This window comes from Lacerta agilis, chromosome 5 (genome assembly GCF_009819535.1).
Source record: "Lacerta agilis isolate rLacAgi1 chromosome 5, rLacAgi1.pri, whole genome shotgun sequence".
Taxonomy (NCBI): Eukaryota; Metazoa; Chordata; class Lepidosauria; order Squamata; family Lacertidae; genus Lacerta; species Lacerta agilis.
The window spans coordinates 12,328,963-12,351,447 of NC_046316.1; the positions used below are offsets into that span (position 1 = coordinate 12,328,963).

At 47.5% G+C, this 22,485-nt stretch overlaps 1 protein-coding gene across 1 annotated transcript in view; it reads left to right on the plus strand.

The window, feature by feature from the left end:
* The first annotated feature begins 5,842 nt into the window (after positions 1–5,842).
* The window catches only part of NFKB2 (nuclear factor kappa B subunit 2), a 38,141-nt gene continuing 21,498 nt past the window's right edge, over positions 5,843–22,485 (plus strand). Inside the window, 7 exon segments of the mRNA XM_033148642.1 lie at positions 5,843–5,926; positions 6,787–6,856; positions 9,932–10,007; positions 11,442–11,482; positions 11,626–11,724; positions 17,738–17,889; positions 21,561–21,667. Of these exon segments, the coding sequence (XP_033004533.1) occupies positions 6,833–6,856; positions 9,932–10,007; positions 11,442–11,482; positions 11,626–11,724; positions 17,738–17,889; positions 21,561–21,667 (499 nt within the window). The 5' untranslated portion in view covers positions 5,843–5,926; positions 6,787–6,832.

The following is a 22,485-nucleotide window of genomic DNA, read 5'->3' on the forward strand; positions in this document are numbered from 1 at the left end:
CCTCCCACTCCAGCCTGACTGACCCATAGCCCAAGGGAACTGGAGTCCAACAGCATCCAGAGCGCAACACCTTCCCCCACCCACTGGTTCTTAAAATCAAGGATAAAACATTTTTTTCTTGGTATGTTTACAGAATGGTGCACGTGGGGAGAAATGTGTCGTTTCGTACCAATGATATCTCGGGCACGGTTGGGTATCAGCTTGCGCAACGGCACGCCACACACAGCACTCGTGATTTCGAGCGACGCCGTCGCGTTGGGAGGAATCGCACTCGGGTCAGCCGCGGCAAAACAAGGGCTGGGGAAATTTAGTATAGCGACAGTTAACAGCATCGCGCTGTGTGTGTGTGTGGGGGGGAATAAGTCTGAATCCCATGCAATGCCCGAGCTGCAGCTTGCGTGATTATTTCACACCCTCGAAACAAAAGTGAAAAATGACATCATCTAGAAAGCCCCCAATGGTATCTCTTAAAAAAAAAAAAATACAAAGGGGAACTTGGTGAATTGGAAGTTCCTCTTCTTCCCATTTGCTGCTTTATGTTTAGTGGAGCTAGTGCTGCTCCCCAGTTGGAATTGAGTTGGCCTGTATATACTTTCGAAAGGACCATTCTGAATATTTTATACATGTAATATATACAATGAACGTGCAATAATTTAAAACATATACGTGGTGTGGTGTGTGTGTGTGTTCCTGCCCCCCATGTCCCGTGACTTATCTTGGAGATCTGTTCTACTCCCAAGATCCTCGCTCTGGAAAATGATTGTTTGGTCTGAGGAGCTTCATGTTGGGATTTAGAGCAGGGAAACTGGGTGAAGGAAGGTTCGTTCCCCCCTTCCACTGGCAGCTTCCCTGGCCTTCAAAGCAGGGACTATTTAATTATATGTATTGATTAAAAGGCAGGAGGGGCTCCTGATCATGCGTCTTCCACATCACATGCCACCTGACCTCAGAGGTGTAGGAAGGTCAGGTGGTACCCAGTACGGAAAATTTCTTGTCACCCCCTCATTGATTCCCCCCCACCCCGCAAAATTGGTTTTACGTTATTTCATATTTTCTTACAATGGAATAATAATAATAATAATAATAATAATAATAATAATAATAATAATAATAATACTTTTATTTATATCCCGCCCTCCCCGGCCGAAGTCGGGCTCAGGGTGGCTAACATCAGATACATAACATTGGTATAAAACAATAATTGAATTACCTCCTAAAAACATCTCAATATCAAATTAAAGTCTAATTAGATGGCTTTCCACAGGGTTAGGGTTGGGAACAGTAAGTGCTCCACTGAACTGAAATTTCAGCCTTCATGACATAGGAAAACAACCAAGTAAACAGCTATTTTGGTGGAGGAGGGTCCAGATATTAACCGATACGCATGAAATTTCATATATAGCTATATAATCCCTAGTATAGTAATATAAGACCTTTGGAGCAGGCATTTAAAAAGTTTTTTATGAACCGCCCTAGTAGGGCAGTAATTGTTCCTTGATATTTTGTCACCCCCTCCATTATGGAACATGGGGCGGTCCGCCCCCTATGCCCCCCCTTGCTACGCCCCTGCCTGACCTACAGACTTAGGAGGACACCTTTCCATTTGGGAGCAGCAGGTCTGGGGACCACCATCTGAATACAAGCACTGTCCCAGTCTATTAACTTTTTGGGACCCTAACTGGAGTAAGTAAAAGGGACAGGACCGAGCAGGCAAGTAGAAGCAGCTGCAATCTATCCACCATCTCTCTTGCCAGTCCCGCCTGGAGGCAGCGTCCTGCTCACAACTTCCTGCCTGCCTCTCTCCATACCAATTTCCTCTGCAATTAGATTAGCAAGGTTTATGTGCAGCATTTGTACGCCATCCAAAGACACACATCAGAACTTCCATTGCCTCTGTCTCGAATCCAGGCAGCCAGTGAGGTGTAGTGGTTAAGAGCGGTAGACTCGTAATCTGGTGAACTGGGTTTGCGTCCCCGCTCCTCCACATGCAGCTGCTGGGTGACCTTGGGCTAGTCACACTTCTTTGAAGTCTCTCAGCCCCACTCATCTCACCGAGTGTTTGTTGTGGGGGAGGAAGGGAAAGGAGAACGTTTGCCGCTTTGAGACTCCTTCAAGTAGTGATAAAGCGGGATATTAAATCCAAACTCCTCTTTTATGCATGCACAGGAGGTGGGGATCAATCCCCCCCACCCCATCTCCCCGTTTTCTGCTCGACTGCAGGCTGCCACTAGTCTGCTGTATGAAGGGCAAAACTCTGCAGCCTTTAAACACGAGAAGCGGAAGAGAGAGCAAGGCTCCAGCTCGCTGCCTGTGGCTGGAAAAACGCATTTTTTCTCCTCATGAATTTCTATTCCTGGGGACCTGTGAGAGAGGAGGAGCCATCCCATACCCAGACTGTCCTTGGAACCTCCGGGGAATAACATAATTATCATGTTGGCCAACAGGGGAAACAGTTTCCAGGTTCTCGTTTTCTCCGGAGATTGACTAATTTACGACCAACACTAATGGGAGGAAAATGATTTCGAAATGAGAATTTAATTGTTTCTTTTTCTATTAGGGGTCCTGCTAAAACATCAGGGCTGCCAAATACAGGCATTTGAGAACTGTTCCACCCCCTCCCCCGAGTTTGGGGGGAGGGGGCGAATTACAGTAGTGGAAGAAGTAACATTTGACACCATTGCCCCTTCCTCATATTCTGGTGAGGAATTTGCTTGCTCCTTACTTTCAGTGTTTTACCACCCCTTACCCAAAATACTGCTGATGCATACATAATTCTTGGATTACTGGAACGCAACTTCCTCCTTTTTCTCCCTATGTAGTCTCCTTCTCCTGGGGTGTGGCTGTGTCCTCTCTTGCCAGCTATACTCTGAATTTCCGGCTGCTCTCCCTGTTCTTTCCCTCAGTGTCTTTCCTGCAACAACACTTCCCTGTGACTGGCTGAATACAACCACTTAACAAGGGATAACTGCCAAAACGGCCTTATGACTTACTTGGTAATGTGTCCCTCTGTGTTTTCTCACCTTTTCTAGGGAATACTTCCTGTAAAATCTCTCCAGGCTGGTTAGCCCAGCTTCCCTCACCCACCTGCTAGGCCAGACACAAGAGGCAGTTTCACCTTCCTTTTATCACCAACCAGCTGATAAACCAGACGTTTTTAAAGAGAGAAGGAATGAACCTGATAAGATTTCTTCAGCCTATACAATTGTGTATTCCTGACCTGCAAAAGTGTGGGTGGGGGTGAGATAGTAAAATGTGTGTAGACATAGGTAGAAATCCCCCCCCCCACACACAATCAAACAATATATAAATCTTAGGAAATAAGTAAGATAAATAGCAAGAGATGGCTTTAAAAGGTAAAGGGACCCCTGACCATCACGTCCAGTCGTGCCCGACTCTGGGCTTGTGGTGCTCATCTTGCTCTATAGGCCGAGGGAGCCAACATACAGCTTCCAGGTCATGTGGCCAGCATGGCAAAGCCGCTTCTGGAGAACCAGAGCAGCGCACGGAAATGCCGTTTACCTTCCCGCCAGAGCGGTACTTATTTATCTACTTGCACTCTGACATGCTTTTGAACTGCTAGGTGGGCAGGAGCTGGGACCGAGCAATGGGAGCTCACCCCGGCAGGGATTCGAACGGCCGACCTTCTGATCAGCAAGCCCTAGACTCTGCTGGAGTGTTCCCTATTTATCTACTTGCACTCTGACGTGCTTTCGAACTGCTAGGTGGGCAGGAGCTGGGACCGAGCAACGGGAGTTCACCCCCTGGCAGGGATTCGAACCGCCGACCTTCTGATCAGCAAGCCCTAGACTCTGCTGGAGTGGTCCCTATTTATCTACTTGCACTCTGACGTGCTTTCGAACTGCTAGCTGGGACCGAGCAACGGGAGCTCACCCCCTGGCAGGGATTCGAACCGCCGACCTTCTGATCAGCAAGCCCTAGACTCTGTGGTTTAACCCACAGCGCCACCTGGGTCCTTGTGACTTTAAAAGAGGATTAGACAAATTCACAGAGACTGAGGCTATCCATGATTGCTGATTGCTGGCAGTGTGCTTTTAATACCAGTTGCCAGAGATCACGAGAGGGAGGTGGCTTTTATGCATTTATGAGTAAAGCTGCATGGGGCTGCCCTCTTCAAAAGGTTAGCTGAATGTTTAGAATTTACCCAGAGCAGAGGAAGTCTGATGTCACGACAAGCCTGGTTTTGCTTTTGGGCCACCAAGTTCAAGTTCAATCTTTCATCATTTCAGACTTCACTTACGGTTGTTGTTGTTTTTTTGGCCAGTATAAACAATTTGGAATTAGAAAGCATGGTTGTTATCAAAGACGAACACACTCCTCCTGACCCTTCCTCAAGCAACTCTTCCCCGAAACTGAGTTTTGTTTAGTTTCACGAGGCATGCGCCTCCATCTCCTCGTCACAGGCAGGCCCTCTCCCTTCCCAGAACTTCAGTTGCGAAATGTGCTCTCCAGGACTCCGCACAGGAGTCCCATTTTCAGTAACAGCGCCACTGAGTCCTCGAAAAACAAGTGCCTCTGAGCATGTGCAGAGTGTGACTTCCCATTTCCACTTAATAAGGGCAGCCTCCTGCCTCTTCAGCATACTTTAGAATTCAGGACCAGGATTGTTAACATTACAGTAAAGCCCACGATCCTTTCCCTCCAGAACAAACATACATTTAATTTCTACATTGCTCTTCACTCGGAGATCACAGTATAAAAACACAAAAATACACAACATAGTAACAAACCAACCCCCCTAAAAAAAGTTTTAAAGGACCCAGATAGTTAAATGCCAAAGGCCTGGTTATAGAGGAAAGTTATTGCTGGGTACCTAAAGATATGTAGTGAAAGTGCCAGGCAAGCCTCCGTGGCACTCCCATCACACAGCTGGGTAGCCACCAGAGAAAAGCCCCGTTCTCATGTTGCCACCCTCCAGGCTTCTCGTGGAGGGGGCATAACAATAAATGGCAGGTCAGTTCATATGGGGAGAGGCGGTCCTTGAGGAAGTGCAGACCTGAGCCGTTTAAGCAGGGGCAAAACTAGGCTTTATTTCACCCAGGTCAAAGACCCAGTTTGGCAGCCCCCCCCCCCGCATTCACCTACACACACACACACACAGGCTGGGAGCCTTAATGGCGCCTCTCTGGAGGCCTCACCCTGGGCAAAAAACCCACTCGTTCTTCCCACCCCACCCTGAAGAATAATAATAATAATAATAATAATAATAATAATAATAATTTATAGCCTGCCCATCTGGCTGGGTTTCCCCAGCCACTCTGGGTGGCTTCCAACAGAATATTAAAACACAATCTATTAAACATTAAAAACTTCCATAAACAGGGCTGCCTTCAGATGTCTTCTAAAAGTCAGATAGTTGTTTATTTCCTTGACATCTGAAGGGAGGACATTTCACAGGGCGGGTGCCACTACCGAGAAGGCCCTCTGCCTGGTTCCGTAACCTCACTTCTCGCAGAAGGCCCTTGGAGCTGGCCCTCAGTGTCCAGGAAGAACAATGGGGGTGGAGATGCTCCTTCAGGTATGCTGGACCGAGGCCGTTTATCTATTGCACTGGTTTAAGCCTTTATGAACCCAAAATCAGGACTTTGAATTGGGAGCAGAAACTGATCAGCAGGCGCGAACTCCTCTTTCGCCGAGGCACGTCAGCTTTGCGCCTCTGCAGTGTTTAGTTTGCCAGTGGCCTTTGCGCCTCCCGCCTGGCGAGGGCGCGCGCGGGAGCGCGGGCCATGCTTTCCGTTGCCCGGGCAACCAGTCCCCGCCCCTTCAGAGCGGCGGTCAGCTGATTGCTAAGAACCCTCGAGTTCGGAAAGGGGAGGGAGGAAGGGCGTGGCTTATCCCAGGGAGGGGGACACCCAGAGGACTCCAGACTGGGCGCGACGCCGAGCCTCGGAGGGTCTCTGCCCCGAAGGTAAGCGGCTCTAAGGGCCTCCAGGCCAGTTCCCCTCTCTCCAAACCCACCCTTCTTCCCTCCTCTGCTGGTGGAAACTGTGCGTGCGTGGGGTGTGTGTGTATCTCCCTGCTTCATTAGTGCTTTAATTGCAGTGCAGGTGGGGTTGGACTAGATGATCCCTTGGGCACCCCATTCCGACTCTGCGATTTATATAATTCCGGTGGGTCTTTTTTTAAATGCCCACAAGCTGGAAGGAGAGGGGAAGGGAGAGGAGCGGTGCGACCCCTCGTGTCGCTAGGCCTGGTCGCCTTCCCCATTTAGGGGGTGGGGTGGAGGCCCTGGGCTTGGGGCTGGGATTCACTCCTAGGGGAACAGTTTTGTTCTTTTGTTGCGGAGTTTCTGCTGTCCCGAAATGCCCAATCGGGGGTGGCGGGTGTTTGTTTCCCCGGAGTGGGAGAAAGTCGCAGGGGTTCCCCCCCTACTCGGGAGCAAGGGAAGGTGGAGGCCCCGAGTGGCCTGCCAGGGAGGCGAGCGCTCGCTTTGTCTTTCCCTCTGCAGACGCGCAAAGCGCCGTCGGGGCACCTGGCTGGCTGTGCGCCCAGGGCGCAGAGCGCACGTGTGGATATTCCGGGGTTTCTGGAGCGCAGGCGGGGCGGCTGGAGTCGGGTCGGCGGGGCGGGCCGAGTCCATCGGGAACAGTAAGCAAAGCGAGCCCCTCCCTCTCTCCTTCCGACTCGGCTGGGCTTCTAGGGACTTTCCATCGGCGTTTCCTCGCCCGCCCAGTTTCCGCCGGAGGCTCTTTCGGCAGCAGAGGCGGTGCTCGTTCGTCTCCTCTCCTCTCCTCTCGCCTTCCTCGGGCTCTCCGTTTCCTTTCTCAGGAAGCCCTAAACTCCGGGATTGCTGCTGCTGCTGCCTCGACCGGCCATGGATTGCGACGGCTACCCCGCGGTGAGTCGCCCACAAAGGGGTCCCTCTGGGCTCATCTTGTTCGTTGGGGTGGGAGGGCGTGGAAATTCCCCCACTTCCCCGCCCTGTTTCCCAGGTTGAGCCATATGCAAAAACAAACGGGGCAGCTTGGGCTTCTAGTCTCCAGAGGTTAAACATTGCTGATTAGTAGAGGGCAGCATACTCATTTTGGGAGACGGAAAAACCCCTAATCTGTTTTTTTTCCTTGTTTTGTGTGCCCAAGACAACCGCAGCTCCTTGTCCTGGATGGGTAGTGGCCTCGAGTCCCTTTCTAGTGAAAAACACAGAATATAAATATTATAATAATATGCAAGAATGCAAGAAGATGAAAATGGCCCAAGTGATAGAACTAGTCAGTGGTTTTTTTGTTTGTTAAGGGTACTTGGGACGCAGTACCGACACCTTTCCCCCCTCTTTCCCCAAATGTTAAAAGTGTGGTACTTTCTGTAACAACTTCATGGTGAGTGTCAATACCATTGTGGAATGCTTTCCCCAGAGAGGCTTGCCTGGCGCCATCACTACGTATCTTTAGGCACCAGGCAGAAACATTCCTCTTTACTCAGGCTTACGACTGTTAAATAATCTATGGCCTGTGAAAGTGTGTGTGGAGAAAACCGTTGTTATGTTGACTATTTTATGATTAGGCCGTCTTATGTAAGTAGGCTTTTTTATTACGTTTTATCATTGATGTTCTGTAATGTGTTTTTAATGTTGTACATCGCCCTGGGATCTTTTGATAAAGGGTGGTATTATAAATTGAATAAAGAATAATAAGTAATAAATATTGTGAAAGCAGTTGGTAAGATTGTGCTCCTATTTGCCTAAAGCAGGTACCCCCAGACTTGGCCCTCCAGCTGTTTTGGGACTACAACTCCCATCATCCCTGACCAGTGGTCCTGTTAGCTAGGGATGATGGGAGTTGTATTCCCAAAACAGCTGGAGGGCCGAGTTTGGGGATGCCTGGCCTAAAGAGTCTGTCCACAGAAGAGACTACAGTGAGGGGGAAAAGTATTTGATCCCCTGCTAAATTTGCCAATTTGCCCCCTGATGAAGAAATGACCAGTCCATAATTTTAAGGGTAGGTTTATTGTAGCTGTGAGAGACAGAATAACAGGAAACCCCCCGAAACCCAGAAGACAAAAGTCAGAGATTGATGTGCATTATAATGAGTGAAATAAGTATTTGATCCCTTTGCAAAAGATGACTTGGTACTTGGTGGCAAAACCCTTGTTGGCAATTACAGAGGTCAAAGGTTTCTTGTAGGTAGCCACCAGGTTTGCACACATCTCAGGAGGTATTTTGTCCCACTCCTCTTTGCAGATCCTCTCCAAGTCAGTAAGATTGAGGCTGATGTGTAGCTACTCAAACCTTCAGCTCCCTCCACAGATTTTTGATGGGATTAAGGTCTGGAGACTGGCTAGGCCACTCCAGGACCTTAATGTGCTTCTTCTTGAGCCACTCCTTTGTTGCCTTGGCCGTGTGTTTTGGGTCACTGTCATGCTGGAATACCCATCCTCGACCCATTTTCAATGCCCTAGCTGAGGGAAGGAGGTGCTCACCCAAGATTTGACGATACATGCTCCCGTCCATCGTCCCTTCGAAGCGGTGAAGGTGTCCTGTCCCCTTAGCAGAAAAACATCCCCAAAGCATAATGTGTCCCTCTCCATGTTTGACGGTGGAGATGGTGTTCTTGGGGTTGTAGACAGCATTCCTCCTCCTCCAAACACGGTGAGTTGAGTTGATGCCAAAGAGCTCGATTTTGGTCTCATCTGACCACAACACTTTTCACCCAGTTCTCCTCTGGGTCATTCAGATGTGCATTGGCAAACTGCAGACGGGCCTGTACATGTGCTGTCTTGAGCAAGGGGACCTTGCTGGCTCTGCAAGATCTCAAGTTCCCCCCACGTAGTTCTGGGCTGCTTCATCACCGTTCTCCTGATTATTGCAACTCCACGAGATGAGATCTTGCATGGAGCCCCAGACCAAGGGAGGTTGGCAGTTATTTTGTGTTTCTTCCATTTGCGAATTATTGCACCAACTGTTGTCACCTTCTCACCAAGCTGCTTGGCAATAGTCTTGTAGCCCAGTCCAGCCTTGTGCAGGTCTATCTACAATCTTGTCCCTGACATCCTTGGACAGCTCTTTGGTCTTGGTCATGTGGTTACTTTGGAATCTGCTGGATTGATTGCTTCTGTCGACAGGTGTCTTTTGTACAGGTACTGTAACGAGCTGGGATTACAAGTAAGACCTCTCCCTTACAGCAGGTGCTTCTAATCTCAGCTCGTTACATACAGTGAAGAAACCAGGTAGCCTGACATCTGGCTGGTTGATAGGGGATCAAATACTTATTTCACTCATTATAATGCACATCAATCTCTGACTTTTGTCTTCTGGGTTTCCGGGGGTTTTCCTGTTGTTGTTCTGTCTCTGACAGCTACAATAAACCTACCATTAAAATTATGGACTGGTCATTTCTTCGTCAGGGGGCAAACGGGCAAATTTAGCAGGGGATCAACTACTTCCCCCTCCCTCACTGTACCTGCTGTGTCTTTGGAGGGAGGTAAAACCAAAGCCTGTGCTAGAGGCTGTTCTATCTTTTCCCTAAGCAGCGAAAGAGAGTGCCCTTTGCACCTAGCCATAAGGCACTGTTTTGCCTCATTCCAGTTGGGAGGCATGATCACACCTGCTTCTCCTGAAGCCTGGTGGAGTAAGGTGATTTTTAAAAACATGCTGAAGCTCTCCTGAGGCATTCCAAATTGGTATTTGTGGGGGTGGTGTTACCTCTACCTCTTGTCTTCCCACAGCACGAAGCCCTGAAGAGTGTTAGCATGCTTTATTGAAAAAAATATTTCTGTTTCTGGTGCAGATGGGAACCTTAATTGTGCAGGATTCCACCCCCTGGGTCTGGTAATAAATAGAGGCCTCATTTAGCTATTGCATACCCTTAGCAAATGGTTTAAAGCTTGCCTGTGCATTGGCCTGTCTTGAGTTTATGTATTTCATAATTCTGTGCAATGTGTCGTAAGATTTCTGTCTTGTCCCCTATTCTGTTTGCAGTGCTTGGATGGGATAGAATACGACGATTTCCAGTTTGGCCCTCCTTTGACTGAGCATAAGGACCTCATGGAAACCGGTAATGAACGCTTTTGGAAGTTTATGTGTGCCTTGGGGAATGATAAATTACAGTGGTACCCCGCAAGACGAATGCCTCGCACAACGAAAAACTCGCAAAACGAAAGGGTTTTGCGAGTTTTTAGTTGACTCGCGAGACGAATTCGTCTATGGCTCTTTTTCGCAAGACGAATTCGTCTGGCGAGGTACCACTGTAAGCACCGGAGCCTCGCCCCGCCATGTTTTAAAGCTGCAGGGAGTGTTGCTGTTCGCTCCTTGCAGCTTTAAAACGCTGCGCGACGCGGATCCGGTGCGCGGGGGGCGGCGTCGGATCGCGCACGGCCATCCAAAATGGCGGCGCGATCCCCCCCGCCCCCCAGAGCCTTGCCCCGCCGTGTTTTAAAGCTGCAGGGAGTGCTGCTGTTCGCTCCTTGCAGCTTTAAAACGCTGCGCGACGCGGATCCGGTGCGCGGGGGGCGGCGTCGGATCGCGCACGGCCATCCAAAATGGCGGCGCGATCCCCCCCGCCCCCCGGAGCCTTGCCCCGCCGTGTTTTAAAGCTGCAGGGAGTGCTGCTGTTCGCTCCTTGCAGCTTTAAAACGCGGCGCGACGCGGATCCGGTGCGCGGGGGGGCGGCGTCGGATCGCGCACGGCCATCCAAAATGGCGGCGCGATCCCACTCCGCCCCCCCGCGCACCGGAGCCTCGTCGCGCCGTTTTAAAGCTGCAGGGAGCCAACAGCAGCACTCCTGTTCGCTCCCTGCAGCTTTAAAACGCGGTGCCGCGCCATTACAGGGAGCTGTAAAGGCTTACCTTTTTCTCCGGTCGGGAGGGGTGTTGTGCATCGCATCCATCTTGGATCGACTGTGCATGTCTGCGATCTCCATTTTGGATGGCCGTGCGCGATCCGACGCCGCCCCCCGCGCACCGGAGCCTCATCGCGCCGCGTTTTAAAGCTGCAAGGAGCGAACAGCAGTGCTGCTGTTCGCTCCCTGTAGCTTTAAAACACAGCGCGGCGAGGCTCCGGTGACGGTCGGAAGGGGCCCCCGGACTTTTTCCCCCATAGGAACGCATTAATTAAATTTTAATGCGTTCCTATGGGAAACGGTGCCTCGCAAGACGAAATTTCCGCAAGACGAAAAGTCTTGCGGAACGAATTAATTTCGTCTTGCGAGGCACCACTGTACAAGTGAGGGGAAATTTCAGTTAAGCTTGCGCATACTGTGTTATGGCCATAAACTGTTGCTTAACTGTCGGTGCTTCTCAAACTTAGGTCCCCAGCTGTTGGGACTACAACTCCTATCACCCCTGACCTCTGGTCCTGCTAGCTAAGGATGATGGGAGTTGTAGTCCAACAACAGTTGGGGACCCAAGTTTGAGAAACACTGCCTTAACGGAATTGCACGTGGTTGTGTATACATTGGTCCAATCAGGATATTTTCTTTTTTTATCCTTAGTTGAAGGCCCATTCCTCACTATAATTGAGCAGCCAAAGCAGGTAAGGATGTAATCATTTGTCATTGAACTGAGTTGCCCCAGCTATATATATATATGCTGTTGGAAGCATGCTTTCCCCAATGGCTTGATTTGGTGTAACTGGCCATGTAATGGGATGTCTTTGTTTTCCTTTGTCTTCCACAGCGAGGTTTCCGGTTCCGATATGGCTGTGAAGGTCCCTCACATGGTGGGCTGCCTGGAGCATCAAGTGAGAAGGGACATAAGACTTACCCCACAGTTAAGGTGAGCATCAGATGGTTTTTTTTTTAAAAAAAAATGTATATTTTTCATTGAAAGATAAAAAGTACATAAGAGTAAGATAAGACACAAAAAGAAGAAATGGTACCCATGTAGAAAACAGAACAACAAAAAATTGTATACATTACCTCCCCCCCCAAAAAAACATTATTGTGATTAACCAGACCATAACCTAATAAAGTGTTTATAAAATGAATATGAAATATTGTTGAATTTGTCCATGGCAAGTCTCCCTTTGTATGCAACTTGTTCATGTGTAGCGAGTTTTGGACATATATTCAGTCCAATCGTTTTATTTTCCCCAGTTCGTCAATACCTGTCTCTTTGCCACAGGGTGCAGAGAGTCCATCCTTATTGTGCCCTTTTATTAGATTCAGTGTGTTGAAATATACCCCAACCAAATATTGATTAAACTATCTGAAGGTGAGAGCATCAGATGGTTTAATCGGTATTTGGTTGGGCTATATTTGAACATCTTAAAAATTTAAGAACAGCCATACTCTCGTGGGCAACTGGTATTCCCACTTAGGATAGCCTTTTTGACTAGCAGATAGGCACCTGTTGCTTTGGGAAGAGTGCAAAGTGCCAATGAAATACTTTGTTTGCAGTCTTCATCCGCCTGCCTTTTAGGACACACTTTGCGACATTATACCTGGCAGGTGTTGTGAAAAGATCACCTTGCTCTTGTCGGCTGCTTGGCTGAGCTGCTGAAGTGCTTAGTTGCTTAGGGGTCAAGGATGTTCTGCCGTCCAGCTCCTCTGAAGGAGCGGAGCATTTCCATTTGGCTGGAAACAAGGTGGATTTTATTTAAATCACTATTTAAATCACTAGTCATTAAGGCTTGATTTAAATCATTTTATTACAGAAAGACTTATTCTTGCTGGTACAGTGGTGCCTCGCAAGACGAAATTAATTCGTTCCGCAAGACTCTTTGTCTTGCGGAAATTTCGTCTTGCGAGGCACCTTTTCCCATAGGAACGCATTAAAATTTAATTAATGCGTTCCTATGGGGAAAAAAGTCCGGGGGCCCCTCCCGACCGGCACCGGAGCCAAGCCAAGCCGCGTTTTAAGACTGCAGTGAGCCAACAGCAGCGCTGCTGTTCGCTCGCTTCAGTCTTAAAACACGGCGCCGCGGCTCCGGGAGGGAGGGGGGGGGCCGTGGGATGATGCCCGACATCGGGCATGATCCCACGGCCCCCTCCCGACCGGCAGCGGAGCTCCGCGGTGCTGAGTTTTAAGACTGCAGCGATCGCTGCAGTCTTAAAACGCAGCTCCGCGGCTCCGGGAGGGAGGGAGGGGGCCGTGGGATGATGCCCGACATCGGGCATGATCCCACGGCCCCCTCCCGACCGGCAGCGGAGCTCCGCGGTGCTGAGTTTTAAGACTGCAGCGATCGCTGCAGTCTTAAAACGCAGCTCCGCGGCTCCGGGAGGGAGGGAGGGGGCCGTGGGATGATGCCCGACATCGGGCATGATCCCACGGCCCCCTCCCGACCGGCACCGGAGCTCCGCGGTGCTGTGTTTTAAGACTGCAGCGATCGCTGCAGTCTTAAAACGCAGCTCCGCGGCTCCGGGAGGGAGGGAGGGGGCCGTGGGATGATGCCCGACATAGGGCATGATCCCATGGCCCCCTCCCGACCGGCACCGGAGCTCCGCGGTGCTGTGTTTTAAGACTGCAGCGATCGCTGCAGTCTTAAAACGCAGCTCCGCGGCTCCGGGAGGGAGGGAGGGGGCCGTGGGATCATGCCCGACATTGGGCACGATCCCACGGCCCCCTCCCGACCGGCACCGGAGCTCCGCGCCGCCGAGTTTTAAGACTGCAACGATCGTTGCAGTCTTAAAACGCAGCGGCGGGGCTCCGGGAAGGAGGGAGAGGGCCGTGGGATCATGCCCGACATCGGGCACGATCCCACGGCCCCCTCCCGACCGGCAGCGGAGCTTACCTTTTCGCTGCGGTCGGGAGGGATGTTGTCCGCGTCTGCCATTTTGGATCGACTGCACATGCACAGTCGATCCAAAATGGCGGACGCGGACATCACCCCTCCCGACCAGAGCGAAAAGGTAAGCCAGCTTACAGTGGTACCTCGCCAGACGAATTCGTCTTGCGAAAAACAGGCATAGACGAATTCGTCTTGCGAGTCAACTAAAAACTCGCAAAACCCTTTCGTTTTGCGAGTTTTTCGTCTAGCGAGGCATTCGTCTTGCGGGGTACCACTGTATAATCTTAATATTTACAACCAGATGAAGGTTTCATTTTTGGAATTTTCAGAGTAGCTTTTACAGTTACATAAAAAATTACTGATTTGGTTATCCTGTTAGAAATACATAGACAGATAATTATGAAATTATTGTGAGGTTTAATAAGTTAACTGTTTATATTTGGACAACTTTTCTGCTGTACTTCATTGGAAGGAGAAAAACAATCATTTACTTAAAAACAAACAATTTATTTAACTAAAACAATAACATAGCATATGTATCCATGTTTGTTAACTGATGCGGTTAAACAATTAAAAAAAAAAACTTAGACTGAGTTTCAGCACACATGAAAAACTTAGAACAAATCCTTATTCCCTGATGAATAGCCTTTGGACTGTAATGTAACTTAAATACAAAACTATCTTCAGAATGAATTTTCCTCCAAAAACATTTTATTTTAAAAATCCAATTTAAATAATAAAAAATCGATTTAAATTTAAAAAAAATCTGTTTGTTTTTTTGAATTGAAAAAAATTGATTTTATCTATCCTGGATGGAATTAAACATTGGGGGCAGGTGGAGTCACTGGGAATAAATTGGGAGGAGACCCCAGAGGCAAAGAGTGTAGAGCGAATGGGTTGAGGCATCCCCTGTGAGGGGAGAGACTCCATCAGGCAAGGCCTCCTTCCACCTGCCTTACCCCACCCTCTGCTTCTCAGTTTGTATTGTATTGTATTATTTTATGCACTGTGGCTTGCTGTTGTTTTATTGATCGTAGTTTCGAAATTATTTATTGTAATTGTTAAGAGTGGGTTTCTGTTTAATTTTTATATGCTGATATTGTTGTTCTATACTATTCTAATGATCGTTGAATTCTACTTTATTTGATGTAGATTGCTTATTTTAAAGCTATGTTTTATTACCACATTTTTGTATTGCATTAGGTTGTTAAACATTCTTTGTTTCTTCAGCTTGTAAACCACCTTGAGTATTGAAGGCGGTATACAAATTAAAAGTGATGATGGTGATCTGAAGGGAAGGCTTTTAGTGGAGGCTGAGGCTTGAGGAAGAAGGAAGAGGAGATTTACGTATTGCAGCCCAGGGCCTCATAATCTAGTGGGGACTTGGTCTCTTGCCATTTTTTGTAGTGGAAGGAAGGCTGAGTTTATTGTCTAGGCCAGGCATAGGCAAACTCGGCCCTCCAGATGTTTTGGGACTACAACTCGCACCATCCCTAGCTAACAGGACCAGTGGTCAGGGATGATGGGAATTGTAGTCTCAAAACATCTGGAGGGCCGAGTTTGCCTATGCCTGACTAGGCCCAATTGCTTAGGAACAGTAAAGAAGAGAACAAGGTTTCGTTTCTCATGATCAGGTGCTGTTGAGTTTGGGCCTCCCAAATTCTCCTAGCCAAAGGCCTCCAGTTGCTTTGATCTGGGCCTGATGTGAGGGAACAAAATGGTGGCAGAGGCCAGGAAGATGGGGGAAGTAGCACAAGGCAAAACGGCACAGGGGCTGTGAGTGAGAGGAGCTGCGTCGTATTATTGGGAAGGAAATTGGCAGGTCGAGGAGTCCTGAAGGACTAGTGACTGGGCTGATGTACGGTTACTGAGTCGAGACCTGCTGTCCTCCTGGCGCTGATGGAAGTTGTATTTGAGCAACCCCAACCAGCGCAGCTGGAGGGCCAGGGTCACCCAAGACCCATTGGGCACCTGAGGTGGACCACAAAATGGCGGCTGCTCTCCCCCGCCAGGGAAGGTGGCGTGAGGGAAGGTCTACCTCAGGAACAAGGGGGTGTGGAAATAAAGATCTACGTTGGGAACAAAGGTGGGAGGAGAACAACAGTGTTTATTAATGGCATGAGGTGGCACAGTGGGTGCTGCCAGTTGCAGGATTGCAGCGTTGTGAAGAGGCAGCAGATACCTAGAAGCGGCATATAGCTGTGGGATTGAATTTCAGGTGAATTGGCCAATTTTTTTTTTAGCTTCAGGCTTGTCAGTTGGAGTTTCCTTGGGCTTCACAGATTGACTGCTGTACCCGAGCAGTCCGTTTTAGGATGCATTGCTAAATGAAGGTGTTAATGATTTTCCACAGCTCTGCCTGGTTTTTCTCAGAACTTCGTTGCTGCAGCAGCCTTTATTTTCTGGGGCAAATTGTTCCAAGTATTACTGGATGGGGAAAAAATAAACACTTGCGATAGATAGGAGTTAAAGCTCTTGTTCAACATTAGTGTGGTGAAATCTATTTCAGATGTTAAAAAGAAGTAAACAACCATTCCCTATCTAGTTATTCTAATCCACTCTTCTGCCTTCCTTTTAACATTTGTCTAACCCCTTCTTTATAAGTAAGCTATTTTGTCTTTTTCTAGTTTTTCAGTTCTGTGCAATTACTAGAGCTGCACGGAGTGCTCACGTTGTTGAGACGCCATTGATTGGTGACATTATTAATTATTCTATAACTCCTGAATGCATTGGCTTTCTGATGGCTACTTAAACTGTAAAGATTCATTTTGTGTAAGGTTGCCTGCGTCGGGATTCGTGGCAGCAGAAAGAAAAGCTGACTCTAGTCTTTGGAGATAATTTGTGCTATGTTTGTAGGGGGGGGGAGTCCTGTTTCAGGGGTACACAAAGTACAGTCAGGCTTTGTTGTGAAGAAACCCAATTCCTGCACCAGCATTTCTTCTTCTTCTTGTAATAACAGAAAATGAATTACTTTGGCTACAATTGCATTGCATACCTTATTTTATCTGTATCTGGTTGCAACCTGCATTTTAAAATTTAAACTTTTAACATTTAATAATTTAAAATTGTGATTGTGAAATCTGGCTGTAATGCAGAGTCCCTTTAGAGGTGACTCCTAAAGTTTACACGAGACTAGTAAACTTACTTTTTTTACTTATTTCCGCACTGATTCAGGGGCCTGTCCTGAATTTTTTATAGTGTGCTTTTTTGGGCAGTTGATGGTTGCTTTCAAGAAAATTGCTTTGTGCTAGGTAAATAGTGGCTGTGATCTGGCATAATGCTAAACTATGGCTTAGATTACAAGAACGAGCCTACCATCTTCCCTGACTTGGGTGCTGTCCCTCTCTGTGAGGAGATTGGAACCTTCCACTTCCACTTTGGATTAAGCATAGCATAGCATGTTGTCTGAGCCCTAAACCAATTAATCTTAACCGTGGCTAGCAAAAATGACCCAGCTTCATAAACCGTGGCTTGAAGTTGCCCTTCTTCTGCTTTCCGTGGCGAAGATTTAACTAGTTATTTCTACAGTCGTACACCGTTTTGCGTCCGCTTCATGTTGCGTCTTTTTGCATTACTTCCCGCGGCAACCCAGAAGTACCAGAACGGGTTACTTCCGGGTTTTGCTGCTCGCACATGCGCAGAAGTGCCAAATCGCACTGTGTGGCTGCGCAGATGCAGCACTTCGAGTTGCGGGCATCTCATGTTACGGACGGGCCGCCGGAACGGATCCCGTCCATAACACGAGGTACCATTGTATTTGGATGAAGCAGCAAAAATAAAATAAAATGGAAGCTTCCATTTTCCTTGCAGCTGTGTCGAAGGAGGCTGGCAGGGGGTTGGGGTGGGAATGTATGAGCCCAGGTTGAGGCTAAGTCCATTTTCACAATGCGAAACTGTGGCTTACTCTGGTTTCAAATTAACCCAGTAATATTGCTGATGGGAATTCGGGGGGGGGGGGGACTGATCCATAGGCCTAAAAGTATGTGTTACAATCAATTGTCCTCTCTCTGACTGGACTCTAATCACTTGGACTTCCATGTTCTTCTTTTTCATTGCCAGATCTCCAATTATTTCGGGATGGCTAGGATAGAAGTGGACCTGGTGACTCACACAGACCCTCCGCAGGTGCATGCCCACAGCCTCGTGGGAAAACAGTGCAACGAAGCTGGCAATTGCATTGTAACCGTGGGCCCAAAGGACATGACGGCACAGTACGTATGAGTTGGTGGGTGGGCAGTCGTAGATAGTAATGCTTTTTGTGAGTGTAAAATTCTGATTTTGTAAAAAGCAGGATTTTGACTATATTTTTGGCTCTGTTGAGCTAGAGCTAAGCGTTTCTTTAAAGAAATGGCACTTAACTCACAATACAGTGGTACCTCGGTTCTTGAACGTAATCTGTTCCGGAAGACGGTTTCAGTTCCGAAACGTTCAAAAACCAAGGCACAAGTGGTTGCCGGCAAATTCAATTGAGAAAATAAAAAAAAACATGCAGCGGAAGCCGTTCGACTTACGAAGCGCGTTTGAAAACGGAAGCATTTACTTCCAGGTTTTCGGTGTTCGGGTTCCAAAACATTTGTCAACAGAGATGTTCGAGAACCGAGGTACCACTGTACAGCTGGAAATTGTACACAGGCCAAATATTACACACTGAGCCAGTTAGTTATGGATTTTGGAACCGTCATTCATTGCAATATAAAATATTGAGAGCATTTCCTCTTCCTGGACTTAGCTGGGGGTTGAACTGGCAACTTCTAGACCACAGCATGCTCTCAGAACCAGATGGCTGAGCCATATGTTGCCGTTAGGCTCTGATGTCTTAATCATTTTTCTTTTTTGTTGTTGTTGCACTTTTCTTTATTGTAAGATAAATTTGATGAGTTTAATGCAAGCATAAAACAGAATTGTTCTTTCTCAGAGGAAGAGGATGTGCTGTGAAGAGTAAGTTTGCCCATCCATTTCTGGAGGCAAGTCTAGTTGACCATCACATCTCCACAATTCCAGTGGTTAAGAATCCTTTCCCAATTCTTAACTGACTTTTGCAGGAGGGTAGAGTGGTTTTTTTGCTCTAGAGCTATTGGCCTTATTTTTGCTCTTCAGGTTTCCCCCCTTGATCCCCTAGACTTGGACAGTTGCCGTTCTTTTCCTTTTATGTGGGAAAATATATTGTTGAAATGCAAAGTAACAGAATAGCTTACAACTAGGAAGCTAACTCTTTTGGTGATAACTTCATTGTAACGACTATGCATTGTCCAGACTTTATATTCAAAGAGAACTTTACTTTCATTAACTGAAAAGAATGTATTTACAAACTCATGCTTATTCACCTTGTTTCTTATAGAGAGCTTCTGCACAGGTTACACCTTAGTAACATTTAGGGATCTTCCTCTGTTTCGCTTCAGACAGATCACACTGACACAACGTTGTCCTCAGCGGTATCCTGAGAAGTCTCTCAGCAGCCATTCACCACACACAGAGAGCAGAAAGCAGTTAAAAATGACAGTTACTGGAATAACAGTCACAACACAATGGAATGTGTCTCTCATGTGACTCACAGCCAGCCAATCACATGAGAGCTACTGCCAAAGGAAAACCCCCATGTTAAAACTACACAGTAATTTTAACATAAGTAAACATTCCCATTTCAGGAAATTAAATCATAATCCTTAACAGAGGTGCGGAGTGGGGTTGGGGGAAGAAGACGAGGAAAGGGACTTTGCACTTGGTGGCACTTCCCCATAGAGAATGTATTTGGTGTTGAGCCCATGTAAATAACGCCTTGAAAGCACCCATAAATCAAATTCTATCCTTCAGTCAGGTCTGGATTGAGGCCTTTGTCTAGGCAGATAAATCATCCATGACATTTTTCAGTGTCCTGGATTTAGTCTTCAGCATGTCCACGTCTTGCCTTTGAATTGTGCACAGCACTTTCTCAACAGGGCACAGATTTCCTGTATGGAAACATTACTCCATTTGAACTCTTCTCTCTCTTGAACCTGTTTGCATGAGTCCCCTTAAGCAAGCATCTGACCTTTGGCTGTGTTTGGCTGGCTCATGGAGGGCTTTTAAAAAACGTGTTTATCTGCGAGTAAGCTTAGTTTGTGTGTGTGTTTGAGGGAGCCTTGTCAATGGGTGAAAGACTCCCATCTCATAATTTATTTGTGTTTGCTTCACTTTCTTTCAGTGCTAATTTTCTTTAAAAGAGAGGTGCCAGAACTCACCATGAACACCTTGCTTGTTCTCTTATAATGGCAATGGCGCCCACCTGAGAGGTGCCGGAAATGAGTTTTGTAAATGAACTGGTTGGATGCTACTGGGAAAGTCTCCCTGCTCCTCCATGCAGCTTTTCTAGACTGGTGCAGGATATGGCCTCGCAGCTGCAGCCCCCCCTCCCACCCGCAGTCCCCTTTCTCTTGTTTTCAATCCTTATTGGCTGTCAATGCAGCAGCACATCTCCCTTCCTAGTTCGGAGGAAGAGAAGGAGGCCCTTCCTCAGTTCTTTATATTTTCTTAAAGACAGCCTAACCGCTTCCTTCCCTCAGAATAAGGCAGAGAGGAGAGGAAGAGGCCTTGCTGCCATGTTGGCAGTAGTGAAACATTAAAAATAGAAGAAGGCTGAGTTGAGACAGATGAGCAGGGGCCTTATTTTGCTTAATGGATGGACTGCGCCTGACTGGAAGGTGGCTTCGTTCCCTTAGTGATGGAGACAGGATGGTCAAAAACCCTTGCTCCAGAGATTGATAGGTGGGGTCACCCTTCCCAGGACATTGTCCTAACATTGAGGAGAAGGAATGTTCAATACTCTAGTCATGGCAGCCCAGTGGATAAATTTTGCTGTTTCTTCCGGTCATTTAGCTAACTGCTGATGGTCCAAAATAGGTAGGTTCATGGGTTCTAGTTAGATCTTGATGTCAATATTGTTTATCCAGATCCAGCAAAAAAAGAAAAAAAAAGAAATGCAAACTTGAAATGGAGATTTGACCAGGTAGATGTTTACTTGCACTGTTTGTTTTCTCTGCACAGTAGCCTTGCAGAATTTAGAGCAAGCAAATTACAGTACTCCGTAGCTGCTTGCATTTCTTTTAGAAGAGCAAAAGAGAAAAGCTGATGCGGTTTAGATTTCATTGCGGTTAATTGATTCTACATGCACAACAGCATGACCACCTCTTGTTTATTTGTCGTGCCTTTTTATTAACACGGAGAGCTCCCGTTGCTTTGTCCCAGTTCCTGCCAACCTAGCAGTTCGAAAGCATACCAGTGTGAGTAGATAAATAGGTACTGCTGCGGCAGGAAGGCAAATGCTCCGCTCCTCCACATGCAGCTGCTGGGTGACCTTGGGCTAGTCACACTTCTTTGAAGTCTCTCAGCCCCACTCACCTCACAGAGTGTTTGTTGTGGGGGAGGAAGGGAAAGGAGAATGTTAGCCGCTTTGAGACTCCTTCGAGTAGTGATAAAGCGGGATATCAAATCCAAACTCTTCTTCTTCTTCTTCTTCTGTTTCCGTGGGCTGTGGCACTCGTCATGGTGTTCCATGCACCAGAAGCTGTTTAGTCCTGCTCGCTACGTGACCTGGAAAAGCTTTCTGAGGACAAACGCCGGCTCCCTTGGCCTGAAAGCGGAGATGAGTGCCACACCCCATAGTCAAACTCAACTGGATGTAGCCATTCAGGGGTCCTTTAGCTTTTACTCTTTATTAACATGGGGAGTTAAATAAATTGTTTTATTCTGACCTCTTGTTATGTATGCTTTTGTCTTCCATTAAATATTTTCAAGACGTGCTCAGTCCCAGTAGTGGTGACTGGGATTTCCTGCACTTGTTCTTGGGTGCATCACTGCCCAACTAGGCACTTTTGCTGACATGAGATGTTGATTTGTCCTTTCTCAGATTTAACAACCTGGGTGTGCTCCATGTGACCAAGAAAAACATGATGGAGGTCATCCTGGACAAGCTGAAGAAGCAGAAGATGCGGACTAGAGTGCAGTCTCTGACAGGTGACCTTGAACTGGAAAGGAAACATCTGGGGAGTGGTTTGCTAGGAACTGTCTACCCCTCTACCTGTTAAACTATTTGGTGTGTGTGTGTGTTGAGGTTCTGTAACTGATTTGGAGTACTGGATCAGTCCCAGTTCACTCTGGGACTAGAGGAGCAAGATTCATACCACGTTTCTCACTTGAAATGCGCAACAAATTAATTGGTGTAACGTGTTTGCATGGCAGACAGTGGTTAAGTATGAATGAAAAAGAGTTACTTGCCAGTGACAAGAAGCTCCACACACTTTCCCTCTTAATAGCATTCTTAGTTTACAAAACATGGCTGAGGTTTTGGATGCATCTAGCTTCCCTGAGATAGCACAGTCACAGAATTAGAATTAGTTACAGGTGGGTAGCCGTGTTGGTCTGCCATAGTCGAAACAAAATAGGAAACAAAGAAATAGGAAACAAAATAGGAAACAAAGAATTAGAATTGTAGAGTTGGAAGGGACACCACGGGTCATCTAGTCCAACCCCTTGCAATGCAGAAATATGCAGCTATCCCATACGGGGATCGAACCTGCAACCCTGGCGTTACCAGCACCACACTCTAACCAGCTGAGCTATCCAGGTGACATTGAGTCTACGCACCTGACTTTAAATGCTCTTGGGTTTCCATGCAGAACTGTGCCTCTGAGCGTGTGTAGAAGGCATTGCCCTCTATAGAGTGGCCAGAATCTGATCCTTCCCACTATGTCTGGAATTAGAAGGAAGGCCCTTTAACTCAGAATCACCCCCTTCTGGGGTATGGGGGGCTTGAAATCTGGTGTACCTGATAG